The sequence below is a fragment of the Engystomops pustulosus genome, chromosome 4 (genome assembly GCF_040894005.1).
Source record: "Engystomops pustulosus chromosome 4, aEngPut4.maternal, whole genome shotgun sequence".
Classification (NCBI taxonomy): domain Eukaryota; kingdom Metazoa; phylum Chordata; class Amphibia; order Anura; family Leptodactylidae; genus Engystomops; species Engystomops pustulosus.
In genome coordinates, this window is record NC_092414.1 from 52,520,776 (window position 1) to 52,535,838 (window position 15,063).

At 38.6% G+C, this 15,063-nt stretch overlaps 1 protein-coding gene across 1 annotated transcript in view; it reads right to left on the bottom strand.

Annotated features, from left to right (window-relative positions):
- The window catches only part of KCNIP1 (potassium voltage-gated channel interacting protein 1), a 262,914-nt gene extending 248,647 nt beyond the window's left edge, over window positions 1-14,267 (bottom strand). The window contains exon 1 of the mRNA XM_072145907.1: window positions 13,940-14,267. Within this exon, the coding sequence (XP_072002008.1) occupies window positions 13,940-14,027 (88 nt within the window). The 5' untranslated portion in view covers window positions 14,028-14,267. The remainder of the gene's footprint in view (window positions 1-13,939) is intronic.
- Between the last annotated feature and the right edge of the window lie 796 nt (window positions 14,268-15,063).

Consider the following 15,063-nt stretch of genomic DNA (forward strand, 5'->3'; position numbering starts at 1 on the left):
GTTCTGCCTGAAAAGGCAACAGTTAATGATGATTTTTGTATTGTCCAATTAGGTACCTGTAAATCAAGCTGTAATCTGGTTGGAGGAGTGCTACCACCTGACCAGGGGAGTATAAAACCTCTGCTGGGTGGAAGCCCATGGTCTTGAAATCCAGTCAGCAGATAGAGAAGCAGGTCCAGTGTGCTGATCCCTCCAGAGCTGCTGTCCAGACCCACCACCAGGAAGAAGAGGCATCTCAGGTTGCTGCCTGATACCTGAGGGTAAGTAAGGAGACTCAAGCCCAGAACTGCATTTTCCACTATTAGACACAGTTCCCACTACATCAACCCAGCCTGCATCTCCTACAAGGCTGAGAGTAACCTTCCTGCGGACCAGCTACATCCCACCAGCTCACAGAATCTACTGCTGTTATGTTTGGCCGTTGCCTGCTGTTCAATAAAGAACTGTACGTTGATTTGCACATTGTTGCCTCTGTCTGATCCCTGGATACTGGCTGTCACCACCACGGGCTTCCCCATCCATTACCCAGGAACTCATCCTAAAGACACTCAGGGGTTGCCCCAGGGAGAATCAGTACATCAGCTTCTCTCTACTTATTTCTTGCACACACCACCTGTTGAAGACCTGCCAGGCTGTAGGTCAGCCCTCCAGCCCCCATATCAAGCACAGTGTCCCCTAGGCCGCATTAGTCAGCCACTATGGGGGTATCCCCAGCTGAAGTGTAAGTGCCATTTCCAAAGGCCATATCTTGGGCTCCATAGTACATAGAAAGATGCGTCTCTAATCATATTAAAGATAAAAACCTGATATTTCAATTATAAAGGATTGTGGTTTTAAGTGTTGCAGAACCGAACGTACTGGTGTTTAAAATCATAGGCTAGGATTGTTAGATGTAGATAAAAATCCCACTTTTCCACTTTTATTACTGTATAAATGTACCTAATACAGTTAAGCAAACTTCTGCCCTTTTAAACAAACACAAGACTTCATTTAGACAGCCGTGAAGCGCCGTCATATAGCTTCTGTATCACAGCCACAAATGGAACCTGAATGCAGGTCTAATAACTCGAAACTACCACATTATAGGGATATATGATTCTGTTACCTAGGGTCATTGGGGTTTGTAGCTGTTGTACAATGTGATTACACTAAAGCTGTCTGAAATCTATCAGTATTTTGTAACATAAGGATCAGTAAATATACAAAGATATGTGGGTGCTCCTGGTTTAGGCCAAAAATCTGATGTAACATACTGCTATCCAAAAACAGACCAGAATTCACATCATATTAGATTTAGGATTAGAAAAAAGAATGTACATTCTGCAGAACTGATCTATATGCACTTCTATGTCATTTATTGCTTAATACACAAAATATCTGACAGATTGTTATGTTAAATAATTAATTGCTTCCTATGACCTTTCCAGTTTGCTATATCAATAAAAGTCCAGCTCAATCGCTTTTTGTTCCCAGAGGAAGCAGTGAACTAAAAAAGCTCAGAAAATATCAAATACGTTAGGTAAGAGCAATTAAAACTTACCGTGTAGACTATATGTCCACAACAAACAACAAAAAACAAGAATAGCAGGGCTTGTGGATAGGGCCTAACTTGTATTTGTGGGAAAACCCCTTTAAGTACTATGAGACGCTTTGAATTTAATAATCTTGATTGTCCTAAAGTAACAACATTAAGAAATATTTCAGTGATCTGTATTTCCCATAAAAGTTCAGTGTCCATTAGCTCTGGTGGCACCAGAACTCATTACAAACTTAATACTGTCCCCCAGTGTATAAAGTTGTTCTTCTATTTGTCAAGCAGAATATATCAGGTCGTACGATCATCATCTAGGGATATGGTAATATCAAATGGGAACAGTGTTTGCACATCTAGTTATGTACAAAGGACACATCACATTTCTTAAGTATTAGAGATAATGAAGAACTCTAATCACAGCTAATGATTCATGTCATCTAGAGATACAATGGTAGCCAGCACAGACATAAAGCAGTCATCTGAAGAACTAGTGCACAGTCCAAGGTTTCTACAAAAGTTATCAAATTTTCACTTCTATTTCATTTTAATTTGGCAAATGCAAGTTTCATATGGAGATTTCCCCTCTTCTACATTGTATTAGGCTGTATATATTCTAATAGTTCAATTCTAGCATGACTGAAAAGAACAATAATAATAATTTATGGACAGAACATATCTTTGTCAACTAATATTCCTCCTCTGACTTATTTTATAATCAAAGTATATAGAATAAGTCAAGCTTGAAGAGGTATTCTGGGAATACAGGCAGTCCCCGGGTTACATACAATATAGGGTCTGTAGGTTTGTTCTTAAGTTGAATTTGTATGTAAGTCGGAACTTTATATTTTATCATTGTAATCCCAGCCAGAACTTTTTTGGTCTCTGTGACAATTGGATTTTAAAAATGTTGGGTTGTCATAAGAATCAATATTAACACTAAATCTTCATTACAGACACCTGTGATAACTGTTACAGCTGATCATTGTAGCCTAGGACTAAAGTACAATAAATTACCAACATCCAGTTGTCCGTTTGTAACTAGGGGTTGTCTGTAAGTTGGGTGTTCTTAAGTAGGGGACCGCCTGTATTGGGCAGTAGTGTGAAAAAAAGAAAGAGTAATTACTCTCCTCAGGTACCAGCGCTGCACCATTACTTCCGATCTTGACGTGACGTCACTTGTGATGTGAGAGGAAGTGACGCCCCATGGTTTGAGGAGGGCATCTATTACGTGTGGTGATTTGTGTTTATGGCTCAAGGAGGTGTTAGATTATCTTTAAAGGGAACTAAGAAAATTTACTAGAAAATCAGATGGGCAATTAGGTTCCCATAGGCTGTTTGATACTAATTCCACATTTGCTTTTCTAATAAATTTTCTTAGTTCCACTTAGTTATATGAAATATATAAAAGTATAACAGTATACCGGGTCCCCTGCCATCAAAGAGGATGGAGTCATGGGGGTGTCTGTTCCACGCATGACTCAATCATCCGCACTCTCGTAGCTCTCTCCCTCCTCCACTCCCCTCACCCAGACAGGAGCTGATAAAGATTTCCTTGCAGCATAAGATCAGCTCTGCATGAGACTCAATGGGGGTCATTTATCTTATCGCTGTGTGTTTTGGCTAGTTTTTCCATCTGATTCTTTTGTAATTTATCAATCTCACTTTTTCCTTGTGTTAAATGAGTTTGTTTTCTTCAGATCTTTTTTTTGAGACGTTTGTTACAAATGTCGCACAAATGTCTCAAGTCACTTTTTTCCATTTTCTAAGTTTTCCTTAAGTATGGTTTGGTCTGGAATAAATGTATCTTACTGACGAAAAACAAACATTTCAAAATGTCCCCAAAAAGTTGCAAAAATTGCAATGTGCCAAAAAATGCCTCAAAAAAAGACAGAAAAATCAGGAAGAAAAATAAAGATAAATGACCTACAATGACTTGATGCGCTTGGTTGGCAGTGAGCCAGGTATTCTTTTATATCCTTTTAAAACTTAATGGAATCAATAATGTTTATTATAAGTAGTTTGGTTATTAGTATAAAACTGCCTATGAGAACTTGTCATTATGTCTCATTGGGAATTCCTGATGACAGGTTCCCTTTAAAGAAAACCTATTGTTTAATTAGATAACCAGTACTGCTGCTTCGTACTTCTCAGCAGTCCCTTTTACACGATTTCTTGTGCACTGTGGCCATGAGATTTTTGTAGAGAGCCGTGACATCACAAGAGGGGCTCTGGTCACACCATCCAAAGCACTTTGCTTCATTTACATGTATATAAATCTTTATTTTATAAGCAAAGTAGCACTGCAATCCTCTTTATCAACATGTGGCTACAAGTATCTTGCAAAGCAGCATTAATGATTAATATAGGCCAAATTAGACTAAATATTTTTTATTTTTGTAACTTCGATCCTGTCTCTCTATAGCTCTTCTTTTAATGTGTTAATAGTAAGCTTCTGAATTCAGCAATTCAAAGAAAATCTCATTTATTCAGAAGGGAAAATTCTCTCATGCAAAGTATTACAAAGTTGTTTGTATTCACTTTTACTATTGATGTATAAAAAGTTTGTTGAAAAGTTTGTGACTATTTAATTAAGATGGCTTACGGCAAGAAACGTAACATTCTTTTCTTCATTTATCTTAACATGAATAGTTCAAAGGTTCTTGGTGTTCCAAGAAATATATGAGGTTTGCTTGTAAAATATATTGATGTAGACTTGAATATCCAGGGAGATATCTTATTGGATTCTGTTTACTTCATGATGGCAGGTCTCAATGTTTATGAACATCACTTGCCACTTTACAGCAGCAGATAATGTCAGGTATTATTCCATCCTACTTGAAAATGTCATAAATCAGGCTAAACACAGCTTTGGTTTGGTCATTAATTTTTACTGCTAACTATATTACACGGACAATATTCTCTAACACCTCAGTGTTTGTATGACTAGAAAGATCAATACTCATTCTAGTTAAGAAGAGAAATGGATCTATAATGAAGAGAGATGCTAACCAATTGAGCTACAGTTCCAAAGGTTAATACAGCGGCCATATTTATGCAGAATTAATGGAATGTGAAATCCGTCTAACCATGAGCATCATTTCATTTTTAGGATCAAAGGTTTTTTTTTTCCTTATAACTGTATTTTACTGTACAAAATGCAACAAACTATAGGGTTCAAGATAGCAGAAAATGTGAAAAGAATTACCGTAGCTAAATTATGGTTAAGGAAATGGAGGGGTTAATACTACTTTATTAGGGGTCTATGGTAGGAAGAGGGGGATTCATTTATTTCATGGCTTCATATAGGACATGGCTATGGATCTAGTGTCTATGAGGGAGGGTTGGAATTAAACCAGGAAAGAGCACTTAGGGCGCCATTGTGGCGACACCGCTGTATGGAAAAGTGCTGTATCAGGCTATAACAGGAGATGTGGTTCATGTAAAGGTGGTATACATTCCTGGCCAGATGAAGAACCGATGTGGGTCAGTAATGTTTTACTGTAATTATTCTAATAAATGATTTTGTATTATTAATCCATGTGATACACTCTTAGGCCCCTTCCACACTTGTGTTGCAGATCACGTCAGAGTCTGATCAGGGTGCGATCCGTGAAAAACTGATATTTTGCATCAGAGTTCAATCAGTTTTCAGTCAGAGTTTGTTCAGTGTCTCAGTTTTTCACACGCGTTTTCAATGCAATTTCAATGCGTTTTTCACGCGCAGATAACACGCATGAAAAGCACTCAGGACTGAACTCTATCTTTTCTATGGCAATTGATGCATGAAAAACGCATTGCACTTACATGTGTCTCAGAGTGTAATGCGTTTTGATGCATCTCCATAAACTTGTATGGTCCGTTTTTCATGCGCGTGACTTGAAAAAGTTGAACATGCTGAGATTTAAACATGCATGTGTGCGTGACAAAAAATGCAAGTCTGAAAAGACCCTTTGATTACAATGGGTCAGGTTGCAATGCAAGTTCTGTGTGTCAAAAGCATGCGCAGAACAGTGCGTGAAAGACACAAGTGTGAAAGGGGCCTAAGTTTTACTCAGTGGCGCTCCTCAAACAACTCTTTTTTATGGGCTCATACACCTACATCCTACATCAGACGACCCAAGGAAGCAGCAGTTCAAAGATGAAACCCTTTACTACAAATTTTTCTCAATGTTGCAACTGGGTCTTATAAGACCACGGGGTACCTTTTTTGCATTGAACAGATCACCTTTAGTGAAGCTTTTTTGACCTTTATTGGTTAAATGATGCATTAAATTGATGTAATCTTAATTCAATTTTTAACCCAAGATAGGTTCCAATAGCCCATGGCATGTTCATTCAAAAAAATGCCTTTGTCAGCAATTATGTATAAAACCAGTGCTTTCTCATTGATTATTTTACATTACCTGGCTCCTTGCCAGTAGCAAGTGATAAGTCCTGATGCTAGAGGAGGTACAAATGGCACAAGTTGCCTTCTCCTCCATCCTTCCTCCCCTACTCCTCACTCAGGGAGCAGAGGAGATGCTGAGGGAGGGGGTGCGAAGGCCGTTAGTGAAGAGGAGGGGAGAAGGGATTGAGAAGATGATTCCTGACGTTTGAACTGACCCCCTTCCCCGGGACTCACCACATGCTGCTGTGGTAATGTAGGTATTGTAAATAATTTATTTAAAAGCAATGGATTTATTCATATTGCTGACAAATACATTTTTAGATGAACATGCTATAGGCCAGTGATGGCGAACCTTTTGGAGACAGAGTGTCCAAGCTACAACCAAAACCCAATTATATGTTGCAAAGTGCCAACATGACAATTTAAGCAGTAACTGATTGATCCCTGGTGAATCACATGTTTTAATCGTATTGGCATCCTGAGTTCACCAATACAATAGAAAGATGGAGAAATTTGGATTGTAGCTTCCCTCCAGGGTCCCCTGAAGAGGAAGGATCAGGGGACCCAGAGCAGGAGCTCCAATAACAATCCATCTCTATCCACACCTTCTTGCTCCTCCTTTAGTCTTGCCAGCCAAATAGCGCTGAGCATGGCACATCCTGGGCTGTATTGGATCACAGGAGAAAACCTTGAGTCCTAGCTGGCAGACTCTCTGTTGGGGTGAAGGCCTGGGTGCCCACAAAAAGGGCTCCGAGTGCCACCTCTGGCACCCGTGCCATAGGTTCGCCATCACTGCTATAGGCTATTGGAACTTATTTTTAGGCAAAAATGACTTCCCTGATGTAGAAATGTAAAGTGATTAGCACCAATTTTAGACTAGACATAAAAATGCTCAACCTGTAAGGTAAAACATCTGGTGAAATCAAACAACCTCCCTCCTGCACAACAGTTGCCTCTAGTAGGGGAAACAACATAAGAGCTTACTGAGATCATGCTGTTTCCTTTTCTTCTTCTTTTCTTCCCCCCTTATTTTGTTCAGGAAGATGTGTTAACCAGTCTTAGTTATCACATACAATATCTAGATACAACCACAAAATAATAACCACAGAATAAATTGTATGCTTCATCAATAATTCACCAGTTACATCATTAATAATAGTTTCAGTTTCCAATCCATCAGCAGTAAAAAAAACTATAATCATTGCTCAAATATACTTAATCTTTTTTCCTTTTTTTCATTCCTTGTTTTCTTTTTTTTCCTTTTCTGTTGTGTAAACATCTTACATTTCCTATAAAATCTATCATTTTTAGTGGAAAGCTGCAGGAATAAATAGTTAAAAGAATTCCAGAATTTTTTTTTCATTGATCGTCTATACTTAGCATAAGTGAATAGTTCATGATCAGCACCCCACATGGAGCTATTAGGACACCCTGTTCAGAAAAGCAATGTGGTGTCTTTACAGTCAACCAGTTGCAGCGCCATTCATTGTATAGTGGCTATGCTTGGTATTGAAATTATTTACTTGAAGGGGTCTGAAATACAAACAGGCCATATCACTGACGGATGTGAAGTACAGGCCTGAGAAGTGGAAGAAGCACTTACCTGAGTGCTCTGCCTTCTTCAAACAACTGATCAGTGTGCTTTGGGGTTCCATTCCCCTGCCACTCTAAAATTGATGATCTTTTCTGAGGATATGTTCCAGAATATTACTTTAAGTATAAAAAATATTCCCTCAATTTCCTAATAATTTCACAACTTTACCCTTCCTTTGGCCATATTTTGACAATAGCTCAACATTTGCTTACTTTTGGATTGTTTCTCATACCTCAAACTCATTTGCTTAGCTTCCCTTCACTTCCTATATGGTGCTTTTACCTTCAGATTTATGCAGTTCATTTAGCTACCCAAGTTTGAGACCCCTGGTCTATCTCCAAAGAATTCTATACAAGATGTAATACAATCACAATTGATGTTACAGTTCTCCTCTTAGACTACACTGTCTAAAATACATGGTTTGTTGAACAGCTGAAGTACTGAATGGTGGTGGGGGATTACCTACTATCCTGACCCAGGGTCTAGTCCTGTTTTATATTATCTTTTTCTACCTCAATATGAATTAAATGCAAAGCTGTTGCCCAACATGTTTCTGTCTTGATGAACTGTCCAATTTCACTACATTTTTATGAATTCCAAGTAGAGGGAAGAGGAAACATACAGAACTTCGCACAATGCATAGGTACCAATGGTTTGTAAAATGACCTGTATTCCAGGAGAAGAGGTAGAGAAATAATTTAGCCATGGAGAGAGCTATGTGGGTACCACTAGTAGCACGGCTACCAAAGAAAAAGAAAATTGAGTCTGTCTGAGGTGTTAGTATTATTACCATGTTCACCATTTTAACTACAAGGATACTATATCAAAGCGGTTTTCTGTTTTTTCAGGGTCAACATTTGGGGCACAATAGAGTAAAAGCTATACTTCTCTGATGTTGATGTCACTGGCTCCGGCATTGACCATCCATTATTGACTGCTGACAGTGTATGAGACATTCTGACAAATCCCTGGCTTCAAAAAAAAAAAAACACTCCAGGATTTTTTTATGCAAAATTAAAAAAAACACTTTAACAAAAAAAAAAAAAATTAAAAAATTAATCACATATCAGTAAATACAAAATCTTACGTCTTGGATCAGAACACAGCTATAACAAATTATCACAAAGCAGGATTGTGAAGTTACACTATTACAACAAAACAAGAACAGTTATCTCTGGTGCTTGATGTGAAAAAAATAGATTATCAGACATTCTTGAGAAAAGCATATATACTCGCTGTCAGCACGTGTTTGAAATAGTGTTCAATTCTCATATAGTTTTTTTTTTTGTTAGTAGCCAGAGGTTATGTTCAGTGTGATAAGGGGTAAATGGTTCATTGAAACCAGCAGCAGGGTTTCTCCATTAACTCCAACAATAGTGCTGTGCAGAATATAAACCATTGCCTCTGGTCCGCGCTGCTCTGGAATCCTATCATCAGTACCGACTATTTTGTATCACAGAGCCCTATCATCATGGCTGACTCCTACGTGCCATAATACCATTTCTGTAAACTCCTAACAGCCCACATTGATTGTCCTACAGATGTTCTCTGAGGAAAAACATTTCGCGACACAATGTGTGCAGGAATATTTCTTCCCTTGATATAAATACAGGTTCAAAAATGCCAAAAATAAAGCACACGTAAAATGTGTGTCTAACAAACTCTGTGTCTCTTCAGTAAACTCATGCTGGAAACTTGAGGTTGATCGGAGAAGACTGAAGGGAGGGGAAGAAAGGTGTTGAGACTTGGGGTTCTTGTCCATGACTGTGAAAAAGGGTTGTGGATTGTCCGCCTTTTTCAATGGACAGCACACATTTGTACTAAATGCCTTACTTTTAATTGGATCAGTCTCCATGGCCATAGTTTTAACGGACCATGCAACTAATCTGTTAAAAAGCAAAGTATGTCTTATCCTGAACTATTTTCACAGCTGAGAATTGGCTTGGTCATGGAATAGGCCGTACATTTACAATAGCGGTCACCACAAAACTCATTTGCCTACTGTAAGCTTATTGTATTTCTTGTCCAGGCATGCATGTTTTCTGAATTGTGAGAGAACTGCAGCATATGTCCTGAAATCAAAATGAAACCTACATATCCAGTGAAGCCATGCATCCCCAAATACATATCATAGCTAGCCATTCCTGTAAGACTTGCAGGGTCAGCTGAAAATAATTGAATGTGTATAACCAGCCTATGGCTGATAGAATAATTTATATCCTTCAGTATAAAAGCAGAAAACACAAGAAAAGAGTTTTAGAATGGCAAAAATGTATCTAAATTTCGCCTATATCCACTTCTGTGTTGGAAGTTGATCAACCACTTTGCGTTTTTTGATTAATCAGTTTTTATAGTATACAAGACATACAACAGCTCAAGAGACTTGATGTATTATCCTTCATTGCAAATACATAATGAATAAGGTCACGGTTGCTGCTGTACAGAAGGATATATTATGTAAGGTTACATACCAAAGGCAAAATACAGTCCACCAACTGAATCCTAAAAAAAACAGCTATGTGTGAGAACACAAAGATTATAACAGAGGTAAATTAAAAAGAATGGTACTGGTTAGCTTATTACTATTGTAAAGGATCCTGACTATTTGAGACTTCAAGGTAGCCTTCCATTAAAATTAAACCACCGATGATAAATACTTTGTTAAAAAAAAAACTGTGACAAAGCATTCTCCTTTCCTTTCATGGCTGCAATTTAAAAAAAAATCAATTTGGAAACTTATATCCAACTCAGCTGATGTGAGTCCAATGATATTAAGTGAATCCTGCATAGTCATTGTACCTTACACTGCTCTGGGTCTCTGTTCCTGAATGACAGGTCTCACTGCTACCAACATGCTGCCAGTATGGAGCTAGTACTCAGGGACCCTCTGCCAATATTCAACTGCAGACAAATGCAGCTCTCTTTACTTTCCCTCTGCAGGGCCTGTAGGAAATGTAGGGAATTCTATGCAATCCTTTGCTGGGACATTGGGAGAGACAGACAGGGGCTGTGTGTGACATAGCCCTGCTACATCCTTAACCACTCCCTCAGAAAGGTGGAGATCGGGAGACCCAGCTATATGATAAATTTACCTCACACTGCCCTCTGGAACTGTCTTCAGAGAGTCACATGTCTCTCTCATTCATTATAGGGGTTTTGTTAGCAATGTCAGCATCAGTAAGGAGGTGGGGTATACAGACTATATACTGCAGCTCTCCATGTCCATGACTAGAACAGAGTACATCAATAAAAGTCTTTTTTAAAAGAATGGTGGCTCTAATGCCACAGATAGAGGCATCAGTGGAACATGTATAAAGACATCTAAAAGGTACTGTGCATGTTTTTCTTTTCCATGGTGACGGGTTCTCTTTAAGATTTAATGGCTATATAAAAATGAAGATTGGATGGGATTTATCATATGCTGGGACATCAAGCGCTGCTCCACCCCCTGGGCATGCCAAATATATTATGAGGATATATCGCTAAGTTCAGTTCAAGGCACAGGCTATAGGTAGTGTGTAGTTGTGGGGCATGGACGCCCTGTGCAAGTCCATTCATCCACCGGGCGTTGCTGTATTCCAGGAATACTTCAGTACCTCTATGCCAGAAAACTGCCATACAAGTTTGGATAAATTGGTCCCAGTATGCATAGTAAGGCTTGTGAGAGTTTGTACACAAGATTTATGTCACTTTTCAACTGTAAATGGATTTGTTATGAATTGGATGGATTGCCATCGCTACAGAAAATCAGCGACTGAACTTGAGGCTCCATGCCTACAAAATGTCAGCTTAGCCTTCTATTGAGCAAGGCTTAGTTTATATATTTTTCAAAGTTTTTGTTACTGAAGGTGAATGGAGGCCCTTCTGTTCACTTTCCATTCCCCATAGGGTTAGAACTTCAGAGGACTCCTACAAATGTTGGCATTGATGATATCAGGTACTTCCGAAATGTGTGAAGTCGAGGATCCTTTCACAATTGCAATGTTTTGGGATGAGGATGATGCTTGAAGAGAATTTTTAATCATAATGAATTGTCACTGAGATATTCTTTTCTCACTAAACTGTATGTGGTTTTCTATGTAAAGAGGTGATAAATACTTCATACTGTCAAACCCCTTTAAATACATCATTTAAAAAAACAAATGCGCAATCCCTGTCTCTCCTTTTGCAGACTTGATCTATTGCACATTGTCAGTATACATTGGGTTCACGATGGAACATTCTATTTAAATTCAAGCATATAAATCACAGTCCTATGTTTGACATTATCCCAGAGATATATACCTAAATAATACAAAGCTGCAAACCTCTATGACTAACATTCACAGCCCTACGTGCTCAGCCATACAGGTGAAAAAATATATCAGATGCAGCTACCAAGCGGCGCAATGGTATTTTCTTATGGTTAAAGTGAACCTCAAAATGTAGCTGCTCCCTTTAACATTTTTCATAGAATTTTTCATTTCAGTTTCCTGGGTGCGAGCAATGCAGATTATGATGGATTACAAGGAAATATCATGTGAATTACTCCTATCATTTAAGTTATTGAAGTGACAATATTTGTTGAAAAGTTTACCGAAACTCACAAATAAATCCACCCCAGTAAACACTCTGGCAAAATCTCAAAAGTCTAAATTATGATTATTCAGCCACCGTCTAGACTGCAACCCAAAGACAAAAAGCATATACATTGATTATCTATTGGATGGATACAGAGCTGCAGGATAGTTTTTTTGCAAGCGAAATCATAACTGTAATTTTCAATTATTCACATTTAATGAGAAGCGGATACATTTTAATAAGATGCAGTATATAAATATACACAGCAGAGCCTCGGATTAATGTGCTGTATAAATGAATCAGGTACAGGTTTACTCATTTTATACAAAGGGCACCGATTTTCAGGAGCTTCTTCTGCATTTAACCATATTTTGACATGGAATATTAGTAAAGGGTTCTGATGCATCAAACAGATATATAGATATTGGGTAACAACCACATGACCATCAGCACAGGTCCTATAAGCTTTCACTGTAGCATATAATAAGAAACATTTTAGATGTGTTACATTTTATCAGTCCCAGATATACACCTGTAGCTGGAGGTCCTGTGCCCATGACAAGTACAGGTGGTAAAAGAACACCATTACCGACCCCCAGTGCAGTCCACATGTCCACAGTCCAATAATGTCAGCAATGTATTCTAACAATGGAGAAATTGCTTAATTATTATTATTATTATTATTATTTCAATATTTTAGATATTTATGTTACTTAAAATATTTTATTGCAAACCTTTCCACAAATATTGATAAAAGAGCACTCAAGATACTTCACACTAACGTCACGTGTCCATTGTTTCCCTTGTTGATGAATACAAACTTTGTATTTGTTTCCTTCTTCAGAATTCAGGGAAACTTAAAGGATAACTTTACACCTCTTTGCATTCTTTAATAAGTTTCACTTCATTTCATTCTCTGTTGATTTTTTTTTTTAACTCTATTGTACATGAGAAATCAGTACAGCCTGTTTTGGCCCCCAATACATTAATCAAGCTCTCCACTGTCAGGTGGGTGGAGCCTAGTAGGTTAAAACAACCAGGGAACACCCATCTTACCTTAAGGCACTTATGAAGGATACTGCAATGGTCCTTGAATGATGGAGGCTAAAAAAGTAAAGTCTAACTGTGCCAAATTGATGGAGTGGTGTAGTTGGTGAAGGTGGCGAAATTTGTATTCACTTGTTCTGATCATTGGTGAGACAGTCTGAACTTAGTCTTATTCATAGTCTCACTCACTGCTGGTTATAAAGTCATTTCCAGATTTATTGTCTTACATTATATTTATACATATTTTTGTGCATTGGGAAAAACATCCACAAACAAAATCATCAATATCATGTTTTACAAACTAGTGAAATATAATAAAATACATTTCTTTTCATAAAATGCAGAGTAACATAATGATCCCAGAAAGTAGAAACTGACTTTCACATGGATTCAGCACCATTCATACCATAGATCAGTCTCTGCCATGAAAGACATTACCATCTAAGCTGCTCACACAATCCCAGAACAGCAGGAAAATGCCATGCAGAATGCCACTGCCAATCCAGGATAAGTCACTGTATACAGCAGCAGGCATCTGAATCCTCCTAACACCTGAACTGATCCATCACACCAGATACACATCTTCATGTTACAGGCTGTAAAGCTTCATGAATACAAATATACAACCTGAAGCAATGCAACATTTCTAGCAGATGCTACAGAGCCCCTAACACTAGTCAGACAGTAACAGGACTGCACCACTTGCCATACTCCAGATCAGAGCCAGGAATAAGTGTCCCCATACAATACCTGCATCATGCTGCATGGTACATAGCTCCAGAGCCAGCCAGCAGGAGGGAATGACACCTTGTCTTACCTTTATGGAGAGTACCTGTCAGGAGCTTATAAAGGGTCTGGAAACAACGGAAGAGCCCGTGCTTACATCTCCTGGAGCAGCCACTCATGGTCCCTGCAAGGGTCTTCTTCAGGTCTGAAATACAGGGCACAGGATGCTTCCCACAACTTTTATGCAGAGAGTTGATCACACAGAGCAGAGTCTTCCTCTAGCATTGAGAAGGTTCCTTGTAATGATGGGGTTTGATGCCCCCTTTAAGGTGATGGTCTCCTATGTGTTCCTGTGCTGGTCTTTGTGCATAGATTGCATTAGGAGTGACAATGTCTCATGTCCTGTTGGTCTGCTGGTCCTGGCTAGAAGTTAATCCATGCAGGCAGTCCAGGAGCAGAAGAGGAGAGAGCAGGGAGGAGGAGGAGGAGGATGTGTCTAGTAGTAATGCAGCAATTAATGCAGGAGAGTAAGGAGGCAGCTGGGGACCGCAGCACCCAGACACTGGACAATTTATGGATCATAATAGAGGGTTATTATCTGATTATTATTATCAGTGCCATGTGCATCAGGGTGAGTACAGACACCCAGCAGCCTCTGCTGCATAGAAAGTGAGAACTGCAGTCATATATTCTACTGTATACATAGTAAGGCACAGCCTACAGTAAGGCTGATCTGTATGCTATAGAAATGATCTAGCAATGTATAACTGCATCTTTACTGCATGAGAAATCATTAGAAATCAACTCTAATTTAATGCACTTACATCTTTGCAACCCATTTTTTACAGTCCCAACATCCCAAAAAATTAAAGAAGTAACTTTGCAATAGGTCTCACAGGGGTTGTGCGATTCCGATAACCCTTCATGTTCCAGAAGAGGTCCCTGACAGAACTCTGGTCACAAAATGCGCTCTTACGATAAGTTTTTGAAAAGTTTTCTTGATAGCCTATTAATAGGATAGGTCATCAATAACTTATTGGTGGAGGTCCGTTTTACAGGACTCTGGAGCTGGTAGTAGGTTTTCCTGCACTTAATAAAAAGGTTCATATTGATGTCCTAGACCTTCATTTAAATACCCAGACCAAAGATAAGTGAGGCTTGTTTGCAGCCCTTCAAAAATGTCTGGTTATTCCAGCACTCTTCTATTCACCCATA